Source organism: Fundulus heteroclitus, chromosome 9 (assembly GCF_011125445.2).
Source record: "Fundulus heteroclitus isolate FHET01 chromosome 9, MU-UCD_Fhet_4.1, whole genome shotgun sequence".
Lineage (NCBI taxonomy): Eukaryota > Metazoa > Chordata > Actinopteri > Cyprinodontiformes > Fundulidae > Fundulus > Fundulus heteroclitus.
The window spans coordinates 23,024,593-23,043,522 of NC_046369.1; the positions used below are offsets into that span (position 1 = coordinate 23,024,593).

The 18,930-nt window shown below is 40.1% G+C and overlaps 1 protein-coding gene across 6 annotated transcripts in view; it reads right to left on the reverse strand.

Moving 5' to 3' along the window:
* Positions 1-18,930, reverse strand: part of LOC118564167 (transducin-like enhancer protein 1) — a 50,208-nt gene that overhangs the window by 18,299 nt on the left and 12,979 nt on the right. For all 6 annotated transcript variants that reach the window (XM_036141261.1, XM_036141265.1, XM_036141263.1 and 3 more), the window contains exon 2: positions 12,840-13,003. In XM_036141261.1, coding sequence (XP_035997154.1) covers positions 12,840-13,003 — 164 coding nt within the window. The remainder of the gene's footprint in view (positions 1-12,839; positions 13,004-18,930) is intronic.

Genomic DNA, 18,930 nt, shown 5'->3' on the forward strand with positions numbered 1-18,930 from the left:
GGAGTTAATTTGCCCCATTATAAAGTTTAAGACATGTTTGGTTATTGGAAAGTCCTTGCTGTGCGTTCACCGCTCTACTTTTTTTCTGCATCAACACACCTGAGAGCTTGTATTGTGATGGACAATCAAAGAACTGAGTTTGAAATTGCGGTCACCAAATATGGTTTTGATGGTAATGGGCTTGACACACGGGGAGCGTCAAACGACAGTGACTAACTGCGTTCATCGCCACCACTGTGGAGACCCAACACGGGACGTGACAGCGTTTCAAATCGCGCTGGTTGATCACTTGATTCCCACAAATGTTATTGTTTATGAAGTTGGAGGTATTTTAATATTTTCAAAGCAGTCTATGACCAACAAGGAAGATGAGTCAGAACATTTAGCTGGAATTGACTGAAATCTTGCTTTTATGTCTAGTCTACAAATAAATAAATAAATAATACAACCAAGTTCATTCTATGTTACAGACAAGGAAACTGATGTAAGAGTTTGAAACATACACAAATTTCGCCAGTCGCTTGACTGGAGGAGGGCGAGCGATTGTCGCCTCATCGAACAAGTTCCATAGGAAATGAATGGAGAGGGAGCGTCGTCGAGCCCAGAATATTTTCAACTACTACTACCACCACTTAGCCTCGTGAGACCATCCTGATCTCACGAGCTTTCAAGGTTTCACTCGCAGATCAGTCTGGCTCCTTTCCGTTAAAGAAAATTTGGAGCCGTTCACCAAACAAACGTCCAATCAGCGTTGGCTTTGAGGCGGGTTGAGGTGTGACGCAACGAGAAGCGACAGTTCAGTCTAAGAACATGGCGGCTTCAGCCGATGAAACTAGCGTTAGCGTGGCTATCGAGCAAGTTTTATCGGAATTACAGAGTATTTCTTTGCTGAGCTAACGAGCCTTTACCTGCAGCAGCAAGAGTAGCTTGGCTTGTGGTTGTGTTTTCGTCATCGCTCTGTTACGAGGGACGATGAATCTGATTGGTTTATTTGGCCCGTCTATCACCAACATAGGCCAATCAGCTAACCAGTATTTTCGCCCCTTCCCAAAATTACTTCAACGGAAGGTTTCCAGATGAATATGCGAAGCAAATCTATCTGGCGGCGTCAGGTTAACCACCACTACCATCCATAATCATAATTAAAACTGATCATTTAATTCCTGCTTTGTAAACAGTAGTTTATGAAGCCAAAAGAAAGGGAGTAAAATGAAACTAAAGTGCCTGAGCAGCAGCATCGAACTGAAAGCCCTAGAATGTGCCTTATAGATGATCCCTAAGCCCTCTCCTTTGGCAGATCGTCAACACTTTATATTGCCCACCCCTAGGCTAAACATATCAAAGCAACATTGCTCTGTTTTATCCTTCTGTCTGGCATGGAAGGCGCTGGATTTGGAAATGCTGCCAGCATCTCTTTTGGAAATCTCAGATACACAGCAAGGATCGACAGTCTCCTGAACATGCACACGAACACAGAGCCTGCTGTTTTCTTTGCAACACTAGCTGCGCTAATATAAGGTGCTAAAGCCACTTTAAAATGTCAAGGCATGCTTGATTCAGCACATTTAGTTTCTGGCTAATAAACCCCCACATGAGTCATGAAAAGAAAATCTATCTTTACACCTGTAAAAATGATCTTTGGCACAAGACAACAGCTTTTAAAATATGCACCGCTAATATATAGACATCCACCCACAGACTGACAGCTCTTCTGCTTACAAAAAGACCTGCTGGTTGCACCAACAGTGCAATAACCTTTCCTCACAAAATGGACTTCATGGAATGGAGTTACAGTGCGAGTGTGTAACCATTATGTGACTGTGGGAGCAAAAAGCAGTTAGATTGGGGGGGGGGGGGGGGGAGTAAAAGAGGGAGAGAGGGGAGGAGAGAGACAAGTAAGAAGGTGGCGTTTCTTGTTGGAATGATTGCCTGTAATAATTAGTCTTTGGCAGAGTACAGTTTACTGAAAGGAGGGAGAGAAGTTCCAGAGGACAGAGAGAAAGACATTGAATGAAGGAGGAAACTAGACTGAATGAGTGAGCAGGAGAAAGACACGGGGGTAGATATGATGCGAGTGTGTGTGTGTGTGTGTGTCTGTGCGTGTGCTATGGTGCGATCGGATCCTGCAATCTTTAACTGGCGGTGACAGGAGATAAGATGATCAGCTGAATGTGCTACAAATCTGCAGCCTGCCAGCCTTTAGACAGCTCTGTCAGTACTGCACAACGAACACACACACACACACACCTAAAACATGAGAGCACCAACACATGCACATGGATGAGCACACAAAAGCATCATGCAGTGTATCTATGCAAGCACACATAGAAACTGTGCATACATTAAGAGATATTTAGTATTTATACACACACACACACAAACATGGCCCTGCTAAATAAACGACACATAACACCCACATGCATTAATGAAAGCCTGAAGACAGAAGCATCTAATTCTGGTCCCTTTAGAAATGTAGACAACATAGTCAGTTGCAACATTTAGAGTAGGGCATTCGGCACAAGATATCCAGTGTCACTAAAGTTAAAAAGAGCATTGATTTTATTTCCCCCAAAAGGCATTTTCCATGTAAACAATAATATTTGTCTGACCTAACAAGTAGAACAATTAGACACTAAAGAGGATGACAGCGGCACACATAATAGGGTTTTAGTCGAGATCAACTAACAAAAGTCCAAGACCAGCGTGTACCCAGACAAGACCAACACTTTAAATGGTACATAGCCACATTATTTGGCTTTTTTTTTATTAAGTCAGTAGCTCACTCTGGTTGCATACAACGTTTTATGAAAGATTATCACATCCTGCATATTAGTTATTTTTGGTGTTTTATGCTTTGTTTTTTTGCTCAATTTGCTAGTAAATAAAGCCTTTTGTTTTTATTTACGATTTTAACGGAAGCACATACTATGCATGCACGTCAGGAGTTAAAACAAGGAAGCGGCTAATGGCTATTAGCATCTCCAGGTGGAACAATGAAGAATATTCCAGGATCCAGTGAAAAAAAAAAAAAAAAACGGAAAAAAATTATATGATTCCGAGAGGGTTTTCTCCAGGTACTGTGTTTTCTTCCACAGACAAAAAAAATGCAAGCTAGGTTAATTAAAAAGCACTGGTCCTGTGATGGAGTGGAAACCTATCCAGAATAGACATGAGCCAGGAGGACAGTATAATAACCACAGTAGAACAAAAATGCCAAGGTTTCATTGTATAACAGTATTCCCACAACAATTTTAAACAAAAGTGACAACAAGTGACCCTTTTCCATTGCAGGGACTTTCAGCCATTCAACAGAATTTTAAAAAAGCCCTCCATGCAATGTGATGCCATTTTACGAGAGTAAATTAAATTTCCCAGGTCAAGTCTTTCCAAAACAGAAATATGAAATCAGTTTAGGACTTTTACCCCAGATTACCCCAGGATAAATGAGGCGCTGAGTCAGAGCAGACTGTTCAAACAGAAGCACAATGGCAGAAGAGAGCGGATAAAACCTAGATCAAAGTTTGAAACGTTAGACTTTCTATGACACACAAACTTTTACGATGCTTATCATCGAGAATGTAGCTGTGTAAATCTGGAATATTTGCTCAGTGTACCAAGAAATCACTTAATTGGATTAGTGCTCTGACGTTATTAGAGATGGTAGTTCCCGCTGTTCTTACAGCAAGGGAACAACTGGTTAGTCCTTTAAATTTCTTCTTATTTCTGCCTCCTGCTGGACTGGAGGGGCAATACAGATTTATTCACAACCACCCATATGACATTAGGCTAATTTTAATAAATCATTCACTGCCTATCAGAGGAACATAGGAAGCATACACATTACGCTGGTAAAAAAAATCCCAGGTAGTTAAATCCCAAGACTTTCAGAGAAAATATGGCTAAGATTTGATTGATTTTATTTAAAAAAAAAAAAAAACTAAATTATTCTTACTGCCACTAAAACATATTGATTGCATGTCTGTCATTCATAGCTAATATTAATTTATTTTGATCTTAATAATTTTGTGAAGAAATATAGAACATCTGCTAAATTCAGTAACAACAACAGAATGATGTCCTTTTAGCGGTTCTGCTCTTTAAAGAGTAATACTGGGAAAAAACAAGCTGCTGATTTGTTTATTGGAATATTTGCTCACTTGGCCAACCTGCAATGTTCAGCTTAAGACAGGTGGTGCAATGTAGCTTACGAAATGAAGTTTAAAACATTGCTCCATAAAAGTAACAAGGGGCTCTCTTTTGGTTTCCACACCTGGACCGGAGGAATTCTTAAACAGTTAAATATGTCTCTCTTGTGAATGAGGTAAAGGTGTAGCGGCTCTCTTTTACCTTCATCATCAGCAATGTGCAGAAACCAGGAGTTTACTGCTTTGCTTATTTACTCTCCCTTCCTGCCATTCCAGCATTTTCTCTAGCCTTTTAGCAAAAGAATGTTAAGCCTCATTAATGGTATAACAGAAAAGTTTAGCGTGTGTGAAACTGTAACCTTTTAAAACCTTAGTATATCCAAATAGGCTAACACCTATTCCAGGATGTAGCACATCTTCACCCATTTTACCAGTGGAGATACACACTGGAGGCCTTTAATTCTCCAATAAATGTGGGGGTTTTCTCTGGGTACCCCAGGATTTTCCCCAGGCCAAAACACACATGCAAGGTAAACTAGGCAGTGTAAATTGACACTGATCAACCTATATTGTGCAATTGACTGCAATAGGCTTCTGTGAGATGTTTGCTGGGACTAGTCCAGGCCTCACAACATCCCTGAACAGGACAAAGCAGATGGAAGAAATAGATGTATAGGGTGCTGGGTGTTCATCCTACAATCTTTAGACAGATTTTCAGATTTAAAATTGGCACAATAAGTATTTATAAGTATCTGTGCCATCAAAACGTTTAAAGACTTGTGCAGAATTTTTTGGTGCCTGTTCAATCTGTGCTTTTTGTGTACATACTGGACTGTGGGGCCAGCACTGAATAAGAGTCCCCACATGTTGAGTATTAAAAGCTGGCAACAAATGTAGAGTTAGTCAATTAAACACAGAAAGAAATGGAAAAGCTCTAGTTATCCTGTTTTAAAGGAGTAAAAGATGCAATTAAACAAGACTCAATTGGTATTAAGGGGAAAAAGACAAAACATAAGGTCTGCAGCTAAAAATCTGTTTACTCAGAACTTGGCATGGACCAGTAAGTGATTCTAAGAGTATGTGAACCTCGAGTAAAAATACCATGGGTTCTAAAACTGCTGTATAAAGACACCAGAGCACAAACTCACTCCTTCTATTATTCTATAAGACCACACCTTACCTGTCAGGTATTCATAAAACAAAAACTGAAAGAGACTGAGAGCTGTTTAGCTATTATTTCCTGATAATCAAGTAGTGCCTGACCTTGACCAATTTAGTTAATCATTGCCTTTCACCTGTATTAATAGTTGTTCAAGGTCAAACCAAACCGTCGTTGCACAACAGTTAAATTCAATAACATATATGAAACTTCTTGTTTTGTCTGATCAACAGTTCAGAGTCCCAATTTCAAAATCATATTAACCACCATCTACAAACATTTGCTACTCATACCTGATCTAGTACCACACAAATGCAAAGTTACCAGCAGAAGACAAGCTCACAGCCAGTGAGTCCATGCTCACAGCATCAGGACAATTTAGTCTGTCCGCGTCCAGGTATGAAGCGGTTTCCTTCACATCCCAACATTTACTGATCTCTTCTGCTGTGCTGCAATAACATCCAGTCTTCCTCTGCATCCTAAGTCTCATATCACACAATTATTAAACCAGGGACCCTCCCAACATGTCAATACAAACTCAAAACATAAAGGTGTACTATGTCTCACAACCACTGGTCCTATAACCGTAACTACTGGTAAACTTTTAATCTTTTGAATAACTTTCCCACAGAATTAATGTTGAGACAAGTAGTGCTTTGACTAAATAAACTGGCCCAAAAAGCAACATTCATTTGCAGCTATAAAGAAATTATCAACCGTCAGCACCCCTTCAACAAAAAACAACTATTATTTGGAGAGAATCGGATAAACCAATGGTTTTTCACATGCAAGAAACCACCACAAAATTACATCATTGCATAACCTAAAACATCTTAAGATAAATTAAACCTCCATTTATAAAACTTTCTGTAGGAAAGAACCAGTTTTTAAGCAAATATGGTTTATAATTGCTCTTTAAACACCAGTTGTAGTGTACTATTAACCACACTTTACCTGGTTGAAGAACTAAACAAATACAAAGGTTATCTCAACATTGGTTGGCTTGGTCTTCATCCATCAATAACCTCTAACCAAAAGTGGTTATTTACTATAGCCCAACTAAAGGTGCATTTCCAGAACCAGGGTTAGTTACTGTGGTCATTATATACAACCTTCCCTTTACACGTTTAATAGATAACCTCCGATGCATTTTACTACAGAAAATTACCTTGGCGGAGGGGTAGTACTTCTGACATTACCCTGTATCTTTGGAGGTTTGTGGTAGAAAGCATTCTAAACATTTTTAACTGGTTAAATATCATATTATATTTCTGCCATTTCAGTTTAATGCCACACTATGCAAGATATTTACTGTAAAATCAACTTAAATCCTTCTAATTTGTTACCTGGGATGGTAGTAACATTCCCTATAAACAATCGGTAATAGAGGTACAGTCCGGAAATACGTCAGTTCAGAGTTTAGCCTGTGTTTACTTCCTGGTTCCTGAGCCAATCAAATGAGAGTTCCCAGGGTTCCCAACACAGAATCCAGCATTTGGTATTTGATCTTGGCAAAAGAGCAGCAGCCTGCAAACATGGAAGCCAGTAAGAGAAGCGGACCAGAAATAGAAGAGAATACAACATCATATACCTATCCTGCAGAGGTGAAAAGTTTAGCGTGACTTTACCCTTACAGTGGAGCTACTGTCAATGGAGTATTGGTTACAGCTCTTTTAGAGGAAATTGGCTTTTTATCTTGAGAAAATATCTCTTTTTCCATGTTTCCCACTTAAGCAGCAAAACAGCATAGCGGGATCAACACAGTTCACTTTAAAGATTTTCAACAAGGACATATTTTCAATAACTTTGAGTGACTTTACAAAGGTTTTAGACCCTAGCCCCTTTAATGCGATGAGATTAATGTTTTGTTGACCTAAAGTCACTGTTTTCTTTCCAAAACTGAAAGCTATTTTGAGGAACTGTGCCACCTCGGGCACCTTCAGTACAACCAAGTGTAGAAACATCTGAAGCGTTTGTGGTTTGCCGTTTCCCTTAAGGGTTCAGAGCAATTAAGTTCCGTGGAAATAAAGACTTGAATTAGCATAGAGGAAGCACACCTTAAGAGTCATACCTACTGTATGTAGAACCAGTTTTTCAGGGAAAAAGCTAGACAGGCAAAACAGACGCAAGTTAATCTAAAACTTCGAAGGGTAGGAAATCCCCAAAATTTAAATTTTAACAAACTTTATAAGTAATTAAGCAGACACTGTGCATCTGAAAGAGTATGAGCTTATGGGGAAGGCTTATGGTTTTATATCTGCGCAGATACATTTTTATAGTGACACTATATAAATTATTCAGGATATAAAATGGAAAAAAAAGGGAAGCTTTGAACTTCTTGGAAGTGGTCATTAGCTTGATTTGGTCTTGTTAGGTTTACTAGTTAAGTTTCATTACTTCTAAATTCCAATACATTAATTAAATAAAAAAAAAAAAACAATAACAAAAACAGATTATTTGCCAAAGCTATGAAGGCTATTGTCCCCTGCTGAAAATCAAATGAACCACCAGCCCAGTTCATAGTCCATTTACATGTTTACAAACCTGGTACTGGTTCCACGGGTTCTTGATTTGATTGAGAATTATTTGCACTGTCTCCCATATGCTAATGTTTATTTGCACACTTTTAGCTTCGTACGGAGTTTATTTAGACATCAATGCAAACTGCACAGTTCTTTAACTTGAACATTTAAATGTTTGCTAGTGAGCCTTTGCACACTTTTTAACTTCTCAAGTACTATTTGTCTGAGACATTAATACAATTGCACAGTGTTTTACATCTTTCTGTGCAGTTCTGTGAAGTGACTGCTATCTGTCTTTTTTGACATTTAAATCATATAAGATGCTAAGGACTATTTGCACACTTTTTAGCTTCTCAGAAAATGTTGATGTTTGGTACATTCAACTTGAACATTTATGTGTTTAGTTTGTGTCTCTGTGTTATATGGGAATTCTGAGCTGGTTTCTTGCCAAAGATTTTATTATGGTTAAAAATAAAGACTCGATTCTTGAAATTTTATTTTAAATTTAGTTTTACACCGATAAATAAATAAGTTTGGTTATCGATTAACATGATCTTGAAATGACGTGGTGAGTGATTCCGTGGTAAGAGCGGCCGTGCATTTGGGAAGGGAAGAGTGGAGGAGCTCTTTAGCGATGAGTGGCAGCATATTAGAGGTAAGTGGAGAGCCTATCTGACTCTACAGAGTGCACACACAAAATAGTGCTTGGAGTCACAAAGAACAACCTGTGTGTGTGTTTGCGGAGACCGAAAATTACAGTAATGAGAGTTCTGTCAGCAGCTCCTTCTGTTTCCCTTCAGTTTGCTGATTACAGCCTGTTGGGATAGTTAAAACACACAACCACACACACTTACTCCCACATACAGGAGTAGCTGGCCCACCAATGACCCTTTAATTAATTAACTCTTCTCTGTCTTTAGCCTGGTTGGTTATTTTCTCCCCGTCTCCAAAAAAGCAAAAACAGAAATGTAGAAATTCACCCTACGGCATAACCCTTACCACACACAGCCAGTTACTGACACACAACACAGTTGCAACCTATCAACCATTATCCCTCCGCTGTATTCCTCCTGTTGTCTCATCCAACGTCTATCAAGAATACAAACACATTGCCTGAAGAAAAAAAAAACACACACACACACATACAATCAAGCACTGCCATTTCAGGACAATATCTATTTGTGTGAGGAGATAATTGGAGGAATCAGAGTACATGCATTAGACTGGAAGTGTGCCTAAATAGATCAGTGCGGCTATTTGTGTGGGCATTGGGGTCATGTTTTGCCTGCGGGGTGAATTGTGTCCATGTGGGTCTGATTACACAAAGGTGCACTCTGCAATCAGAGATGCAGCTCTGCGCTACAACCTGTTGGATTATACAAGGCCACCGCTAATCCTGCCAACTGCTGCTGGTCTTTTCCAGAACCGGGGCCAAACTGAACTCCATACAGTCATGGTCGGTTGGATGACAGACATAAGAGTTACATCATTATGGAAAGAGTCAAGGGGTTTATTGTGCCACTTGCCCTGATGAATGATGACCTTTTACGAAATAATGGATGTTTTATGACCTTGCAGCAGCATGTGGCTTGAGAGATGTTGACCCGCATGACTGGGCTACTTAGTGATTGAGCACACAAGCATTAAAAGCCCTCGGTTTACATTACGTGATGCAATATAAACCATACCTGATTCTTTTGGCTGCTAATTAATGAACAGTCAAATATTTGAAGTTTCAAATCTGTTTAATATCTAAATATGGGTACGTGTTGATAGGGCAAAAAAAAAAAAAAAAAAAGGGACTGCTTGTGGTCAAAATGAAACTACATCTTAAATTGACAATCAAAGGCAAGGTAACTGCAATGCTGTTGCTTTTATGAGACTGTTTTAGTATTATTGTAGTGAAAAGGCAGTATTTATCTTAAAGTGGAGGAAACAAACTGTTAAAAGCAAATTAAAACTTAATGCTTTTCTGACAGAGGGATGTTGGCTGTTGGTTCAGGATAGTGGGGCAGTGAGCTAGACTTTGGTGCATGCTCGTCATTCCGCTCTTACATTTTGCAGTTTTAGTCCTTTTTTCCTGGCTCTATTACATGAAAAATGGTCATCTGCTGAAGGATATAATATCTTATCCTCCTTGGGGACAATTAAACAATTTAAGGAGAGGGCAAATCGGCTCAGCCCCTTTCAGCAGATACCAGGAAGGTGGAACGTTTTACAGCAAAGTTTACACTGTTTTATCTTTTGAGCTTTCAGACTTTTGAGGTAAGGATCTACACTATATATATATAAGAAGACTGTGTATTACAATCTTGCCATTTTCAAATATAAGATGCCAATATCACTGGCTTTATTTTGAATGGGTAAAATCCTATTGGGGCCATGGCCTCTTCCATTCTAAATAAATATAAAAGGATTGGTCATAGCAGGAAACTGCAAAGAAATATATCCAGCACATATTTTTTTAGCTTTTGATGGTAAATCTGAATTGACTAAAATTTGTATTTGCATGCCCATGCTTTTCAAGAAACACATTTATAGTCCTCCATGAATCTCTGATAGGGCAAAAGATGGCCATTGCAAATTCTCAGTTAACCGGGTCATCGCAACAGCAAACAGGCTTAAATCAGAGGCAACCGGACTCTCACTCAGTTTTTCTGAAAATGTTTCGACACCTATCCAGGAGTCAGAATTTACAATGGCTCCTGTTCAGATGTTGAAATGTTTTCAGAAAAACCGGGCGACAGTCCTGTTGCCTCTGATTTAAGCCCGTTTGCTGTCGGATAAAAGATTCCATGCAATAAGTCTTTAACTGTACAGAAACTACAGTTGCTACAGTGGTTAGCCTCTAAATGTAACTTTTTTGGGGGGCACAGACTGAGAGGAAAAGATAAGGAGAGACCGACACAGAATTGACAAAAACAGATAAATCAATGGCAAACAGAAAGATAAGTGAGCAAAACGAGTGATGGACATTTGGACCAAAGGATGGACGGGCAAAATGATGAATGGATGAAGTGAAAACAGATGAGTGGACTGATGGATAAATAAGTGGATAACCAAATGGAGAAACAGACTGACAGACAGATGGATGGACGGGTGGACAAAGCTTTAAGACAATAGGGCAATGGCGTACCGCGAGCGAGCTATTTTTAGAAACGTAACGTCACGATGACGTCACATCACGTGGTACGCAGTAGGGCAAGCTTGCATAGTCCGCCGCTGTGTCGCTGTAAAAGAGACGTGCGTTACCCTTGGTTTTACTCGGTAAACGACTGCTTTTTCCAAATCTAAGACCATGGTTTTTAAACATTGTTGCTATGGAACGTGCAACAGCGACTCGAGGTACGCTGATCGGCCGCATACGAAGGATGTTTTCTTCAAGACTGCCAAGGAGAAATGTGTGCGCTGGTACACCGGGGCGGTCGGCCTACACAACAGTTCAACCCGGAAAAAGTTACCAAATTCACGTACATATGTAGCAAGCATTTTGTTGGAGGAAAGGGCCCAACTGAAGAACATCCTGACCCAATTCCAGCGACATCAAGTAGTGAACAGGTAAGAGTATTTTGGTGGCCGACATGTTAATATTGAAGCGCCTGCTACCATGATAGCATATAGGCTATCATGGTAGCAGGCGCTAACATGATACCCTGCTACCAGGATAGCTTACTCAAAAACATTTCAAATAAGACAAACATTAAACATATACCGATCCCTGGACGGTGATTACAAACAAAAAACGGCCGACGACGCCATGACCGCCGCGCAGAAAAAAAACAAACCACAAAGCTTACCGTTCGATCAACTCGGCCCGTTTTCCGTTTTTTTTAAGCCCTCGACACTCAAGCCATCGTTTGAGCTGAAGGTTGGTGTGTTCTTCCACAGTGCGACCAGTAATCCGTGCTCCTGGAACATCGTCTTGGGAAAGTTTAACGGCTGCAAAGTCGGTCATATCGCTGTTTCTGTTGTGCGTGTAATAGCTGGTTGCTACGGGCGTTCTCTACCTGTATGCCCTACCTAAGCGGCAAAAGGGGCGTTGCTCTTGAGTCGGTGACGTCACGTGCGCGGTACACCATTAAGTCCATTCTTATCCAGACATGGAAAATATTGAAATGAAAATCCACACTTCTCCAGAGTACACAGGAACCGTGTGAAGATCCCAGTACATTAAACATATTTTTCTTTAAAAGTGAAGCAGATAGAAACATTCTATAATATTGAAATGTGGAAATTAAAGACAACTGGAAATTGGTAACGGCCAGGAAAAGCCTGATTGGTAAATCTCGAACAAGTGCAGCAGTTTTTATGAGAGCAAGCACTAGGCCCTAGTCCCAGAGTTTTGTGGAGTTTGACACTTGAGCCTGTGGAGAGCAGAGAGGAGGGAGAAATAGGAGCACACACAAACACACACAATTGTTTGAACAGAGCAGAGGTAGCCATGGGGGAGAGAGGGTCTTTTTTTTTTTTGGAACGCCGGGTGTGTGCTCAAAAGAAGTTTGAAGTGGGATAGAAAGGGATTCTGGTCACCCAAAATCAAAGCAGGACTAGAGGAGAGAAGTCAAGGGGTGGGGACCGTGTAAAGGTGTGCCAAGAGAACAGACTAGGGGGCTGAAGCTACACAAGCAACCCAAATCCCCACATTCAAAAGCCTTCAGGGCACATTCCTGCACATCGAGTAAACCATACAGTCAAAAAAAAACACAGCTTTATGGCAGCGGTTAGGTGTGGGCTAGATGTGAGACCCAAGAGTACATTGCAAAACCGCAAAGCTGAACTTAAACGTTTCTAATATTTTGATGCTAAGTCAATCAACATAAATTCATGAAAATCAAATGTCTATCGGGGAAACATGTTTGATCCTCCCCATCATTGGTAGCATTAGCTGTACTGTTAAGATTGTTTTGGCCACATTTTAGAGTTGCAACACATCAAACCCTTCTTCCATCCAGTGAACCGATGTTGCAGAAAGTAGAGAGGGGGAAAAAAAACTCTGATTTGCTACACACCCACCTGTGGTATTGTGTCTGCAGGAACTGAAACTCTTCCTTGATGCGGTCCAGAGTTTCTGGATAGGTTAGTTTCAGTGACTGTGGAGTCCCTGAGGCTGCTGCCGCTGCTGCAGCTGCTGCCGCCACCACTGAGGCTGAAGACCCCGGGGGTGGCTGAAGAGGCGCCTGAGGAAAAAAAGAAGATATTATAGTCGTTAATGAGAACAGGGTACGTTTGCAGGTCAGTGGCCACAAAAGGGAGTCATTGTTGGCATCTCCAAATCCCGTCAATAGCTTTGTGGTATCACCTGAGGTGCTTTTAGTGGAAAATAACAAGTGGAAATAAAACAGCACTATTTAGCTAAAAAAAAAAGGACGATTATTGACAGCAGTTTACAAAAAAAAAAAAAAAAAAAAAAAAAAAACATCCACAGGAAGGCATGAAAGGTACATGTCAACAATACCTCTGCAGATCAATCAGTAGGAGAGGGACAGTAATGCAGAGATTTTGCCATTGCCCACAGAGGCAGACCCAAATAGGTCAGCAGTGCTGGGATGCACACATGAACTTCCCAGCAAAATGAACAGACCTTATTCATGGAAGAGTAGAGAGAGAGCACCGTTGTGATGGGGGTTGAGCGAAGAAAAAGGCACCACATCATCGCTAAAGACCCAGCCCCCCGCCCCCATAGATAGTCTCTCGTCTCTGCAGGGTGCACAGCAATTAGGAGAATACAACTGTAGGGGTAATGCTGCAAGACAGGCAGACAAAAGGGAGCTGAGAGACAGTCTAAGAGGGTGGTCGGGGCTGTCCGTCTGTCGGCCTGACTGTGTCAAAATAAGGCGAGAGCAGAAACACAGTTTCTGGGACAGCTGGCTCATATGCTTCATGACAACATGTAACAAGATGACGACGTTGATTTATTTGACGGATTCAATTCCAACTTATCTGGTTTGTCCGATGTTAAAATAACGCTAAGAGTGCCGGTGCAAATTCTCAATTATCTGGGTAATCGCAACAAAACAGGCTTAAATCAGAGGCAGCCAGACGGTCAGCTTTTCAGAAAGATTTCAGCCCTTTAACACTAAGAATCAAAACATATCCATAAATGTGCCTAGTTTGGCATATTTTCAGGTCATTCAAAAATGAAAAAACTCTGCAAAGCTTATAATAGCCACTATTATAAAGACTACAGATTAAATATAGCTACTGTGCCGTTTCCAACACATTACACTGATGCATTTAAAAAGAGAATAGAACTATCCTTTATGGACAGTGGAGAAGTTCAGGTGCAGCTTTGGTGTGAGTGGGCTCTTTTGCACTCAATTCAGGTCCTAATGTGAGATTTCAGCCACCATTTCTAGATTTATGCACTAATCAATTGCCAATCAGGAAGAGCTCTCTTATTGTCTGCCCGAGCAACTAATCAGCATGGTGAATTAACTGAAAAAAAATAGAAATATTGACTGAGGGTATGACAAAAGATTGTGCATGACACACCAAGAGAGAAGAGGACAGACACTCGCTCACAGAGAGTTCAGACGTGCCCAGTGGCAAACTGGGTTGACGTACCAGACCCTGATGAGGACAGGAAAACCAACAGAGAAGAGGAGGGAAAGAAGCACGTGGACAATGGGCAGAGATGGGAATTTAAAGAGAGAGAGAAAAAAAAAAAAAACAGATGAAAAAGTAAAAATGGACAGGAAAGAATGGCAGCAATTCTGGAAATAGACATGTGACGAGAGGATGAAATCATTTATTCTGAAAGCAGAAAGACAACTAAACGAAAGACCAAAAAAAGCTGGTGGAAGATGGGCCGTGGCCTCATTGTTCCTCTTTCTAACAAGCTGCTCTCAATCTGTCTGCCAGATCCCCACCAAGAGGGTGAAGCGGAACACACCCGTAATTTAGCATTGCACACTCAGCTCCACCATCACACACACACACACACACTAGATAAACCCATGCTTTTTCAGCCTTCCTCACACATATGCTTGCCTCATATCTGACAAGGAAACAAGATAAAAATACACAAACTCTTTCCTCTTGTTTTTTTTCTGACAAGCAATTAATCTTCCATGGAGAAAAAAGGGGTTTCGCTGTGCCCTTTCCCTATGCACTTTAAGCATTATGTAAAAAAAAAAAAAAAATTCACTTTTCTTTAAACAGAGCATGTTTCCAAATGACAGATTAAGCATGAGTAAGCACCTTTTCCAGAAATGAAGGGAAAAAACAAAATTTTCCTCATTTCAAAACCTCAAAAATTCATATATTTCGAAGACAGATAAACTGCTATTTCTATTCCAGCTTAGTCACTTGAGAACAATCCAGACGCTACATTAAAACGTAGGTCCTACGCCAGCACACATAAGCCCTTTCCTACCTCTTTCCAACCTATGTTATTAACCAGTGACCACTCCTAAATCTGGCAAACTGCTGAGCTGCTTTAGAAGTGAGAGGTCAGGCCAATAAGATGACCTGGTGACCTCCGGGGAATAGATCTGGGAAAAGAGTCTCACCTGATAATCCGACGGCCAGCTATTCAATCCCTCCCCTTTTGAGAGCAAACAAGAGAAACAACATCTGCGCATGAATAAAGCTTACCTAGATGGAAAATTACTGTTGCAAAAATACAGGCTAGGTTCCTAAGTATGTAAATCACGTTTCTGGAGTGCCTTATTGATTTTTGACAGTAAAGATCTGGTAATAAAGGTAATAATTTAGATCAGTCAATATAAATCTCTGGGGGAACAGGCTGTTACCCTGCACCACATTGATTTATTCGGCTAAAAGAAGCTAGCCAAGGAGGTGTGGGTCCAGGTTTATACGGGCTGCATGTGTATCTATAGATCACGTGTATTTCATTATCAAGTCTATCCTTGCTTACTGAGGCCTTTTACACATGTAGCCAGGTCTTTATATAATATAAACTCCCCTACATCGTTTTTAAAAATACTGTAAATACGAGATCGTTTTCATCCACAAAAACACCCCACTGAGCGCTGTTGTAAACATGCCAAACGCATAGGGGCCAGTGTACCACAATCTCAAAACTTATTTCAGCCAATCAGAATCCTTCAAAACAATAGCGATGTTGAACGACATTGAGCTTCCGCTTCAGCTTCCTCTGAAGAGCAGAATGTTAAAAAGGCATAACTAGGTGTTGAATCAGTTTTCTCCGAAGCCTCTGACTCAAAAACATTTAAAAATACATCTTTATAATTATAACATAATATCTAATTAAATACAATTGGATCGTGTAATACAGTTTTAATGTAAACATTTTGGTACATTTAACAGTGCAAAGGTGTTTAGGGTTAATATACTGCGATAATCTTTCGTTAGCGAATGCCTGCGTTCAACTCTGTTGTTACGCACCAAGTTCTATATTTTGTAGACATTACAAGTTATTCATGATAATTTAGAAACAAATTTGTCAACAACAGTAGCTTTTACGCTATATGGCCAAAAGCAGTGCATGCGTAAAGTGGGGCAAACAGTGCTTCTGCTATCTATTTTAAATGCTAGACCGGTCTTCTCTGAGCAACCCATGAGGACTTTTGGTTCAAGAAACTCGCTTGAATCATGGTGAACGAAGACCTGAAACAGGATGGGGGAGGGGAGAAAAAAAAAAAAAAAGCACACAAAAACGAGATGTATTGTTTTGGCCAGAATACATCTCAGAGAAATAATACAAGAGTAGAAAAGTTCAACTGACTGTCTCAGAATGATGGTAACGTGCAAATAGAAAACCAACAGTGCTTAAAGTAATGAAAATGTAATGGAGCAGGCAAAGCTGATGTCAGTGCAATAAACTAAGTCTGTGAAAAACTAAAGAACTAAAGAGCAAATCATTCTCTGGCTGCAGGTACAAATGGGCTCCAAGAACCTGGCTTTAGAACATGCTGTTAGACCATCTCTTAAGTATAAAACAAGGACTTGGCCATCTCTAGCAGGTTTTAGGCTTCAGTCTGATTACAGCTTGTACGGACGGTTGACTCAACACAAATATGTTGAAAATTGCAACAAACCATCTGGTATAGACAGGATCCTGAAAAAGATTTTCTTATTTTCACGTTGATAGGCCATGTGGCACAAAAAAAAAAAAAAAAAAAAAAAACCTGTGATACCTCCTGTGCATGTCCTTACTGTTTAGAGTCATAAAGTTTGAATTGATGTGGCACTGCCTGTCAATCAATCTTGGAGGCCAGCATCGTTAACTGACCAAGCAGCCATCACCATTTGTCCCAGAGAGAGAAACCCCTTACCTGCAGAAACTGCACGACCTTGTAAAAACAACATAAAATTGGTGGAGAGAGTGAAATTTACAATTTAGTATTATCCCAAATGTTTAGAGCATGTTTATTCCATTCCCAAAACCTAAAGGAATCTAGAAAAACGTAAAAAGATGGTTATGCGACCAACCTGATCACCTGAACACGACAGTGATCGACGGGGAACTACGGCACGTTTGTCTCAACGAAGGTAACGCCAGATTTGTTCATAAACATTGCGTGCTAAGTGGTTAAATTAAAGTGTAATGCCTGACACTAGTTCTGCTGTGTTTTATGTAGTTTGCATATGTGGATGTTGCGAGTTCTGCTTGCATAATTTGAGTCTTTGTCAGCTATGATCAGGTCAAAGCACTTCGATTTTGCACAAAGCGTTTAACAGGCAAAGTAAAATTCTCACTCCTAACACATAATTTCATGATAAATTCTTGCCACGGATCGCTCGATGGAGGCATGAAAGCATCTACTGCAGTCATATACATTTAATTTGGGTATAAGATGAGTATTAAAACTTGAGCTCTAACGTTGACTTGTCTGTGGATACCTTAACATAACTCAATTTACAACTAGTTGGATTTTTTTCTTCACATTTTGATATATATTTTTTTTGCCTTAATGTTAATGTATAATGGAAAAACGTGTCTGGGAATGCTGTGAGCTTCACCATCACCGCCATTAAAACATCTTTGCTGTCAGGGGTTACCTCGGCCTAGGGTACATTTCCGCGTGGGCGAGCGATCTTACAATTGCAGTCATGTCCATTGTGCCTGCCTTTCAAAGTCTGCATAGGTCAGCCCATGTACACACATTATTATCGACATCAAGTTTAAAGTCGTTGTGCAACCCTCTTGTAGTAAATGAAAATTCAACGGTGTTTGAACTAAGATGCAAACATTTAACAATCTGAACACATGCAAAGAAATTATTTGAGATTAAAAGCGTGACATTCCCTGACTAAAATCAATCCTGTTTTCATTTAAGTTCCCTCTGACTGCACCGCAAGCACCAAACCACCATGAGCTCACATCCTTGGTTTAAACCCCTAACCTCAAAACATGTGCACACACACGCACATCAATTTCTGCCACAACACACCCACACATGCTAACCCCAGACATTAAGTGGATCTATGCATGATGCTGTTTTCCACAAGTATTTACAAGCACACATGCACCCTATTCCGTTCAGATATACCCACAATGTTCATCTGTCAGTTCAGGCACACTATCCAGTTTCATTATGGGGGGAAAAAAGCCACTGTTTTGATTTATTGCAGCTGTTATTTTGTTTGTTTAAGAGTGTCTTTTGAAGATTAAAATTCATAGGATTGTTATTAGAGATGAAAGAAATAATTTTTTTTGTTCCGAACACTAAATCTACCAGTGCTGTAATGGACCTCCAATAGCACCACTTTCTAGCTCAAAATTAAAGAGTGATGCATTGCACTCTGTCTAATGTTAGTCCAAAACAATCAAAACAATTATTTCTGCGGAGAACTTTTTGAAGTACATTTACTGTTCAGAGCGCAATTACAGCCTTCTTAATGACACTGAAAGACTGGATGTGAACGATTGAAACAGGAAAAGCTAAAGCTTTTGCTAGAAGAGAGAGCAAGATGGCTGAGAGACAAGCTGTCCCGGCAAGAATTATGTTTCAGTCTTGAAAAGTCCCATACCTGCAACCTAATACTGGACAAACACTTCATACAAAGTATGAGCCGTTTATAGCACTATTGCCTTTTTGACTACTATAACACTGGGTGCATTAGCACTGCAGGTAGCTACTATTTTTTCATGTGGATGGCGATACTGTGGTTCAGT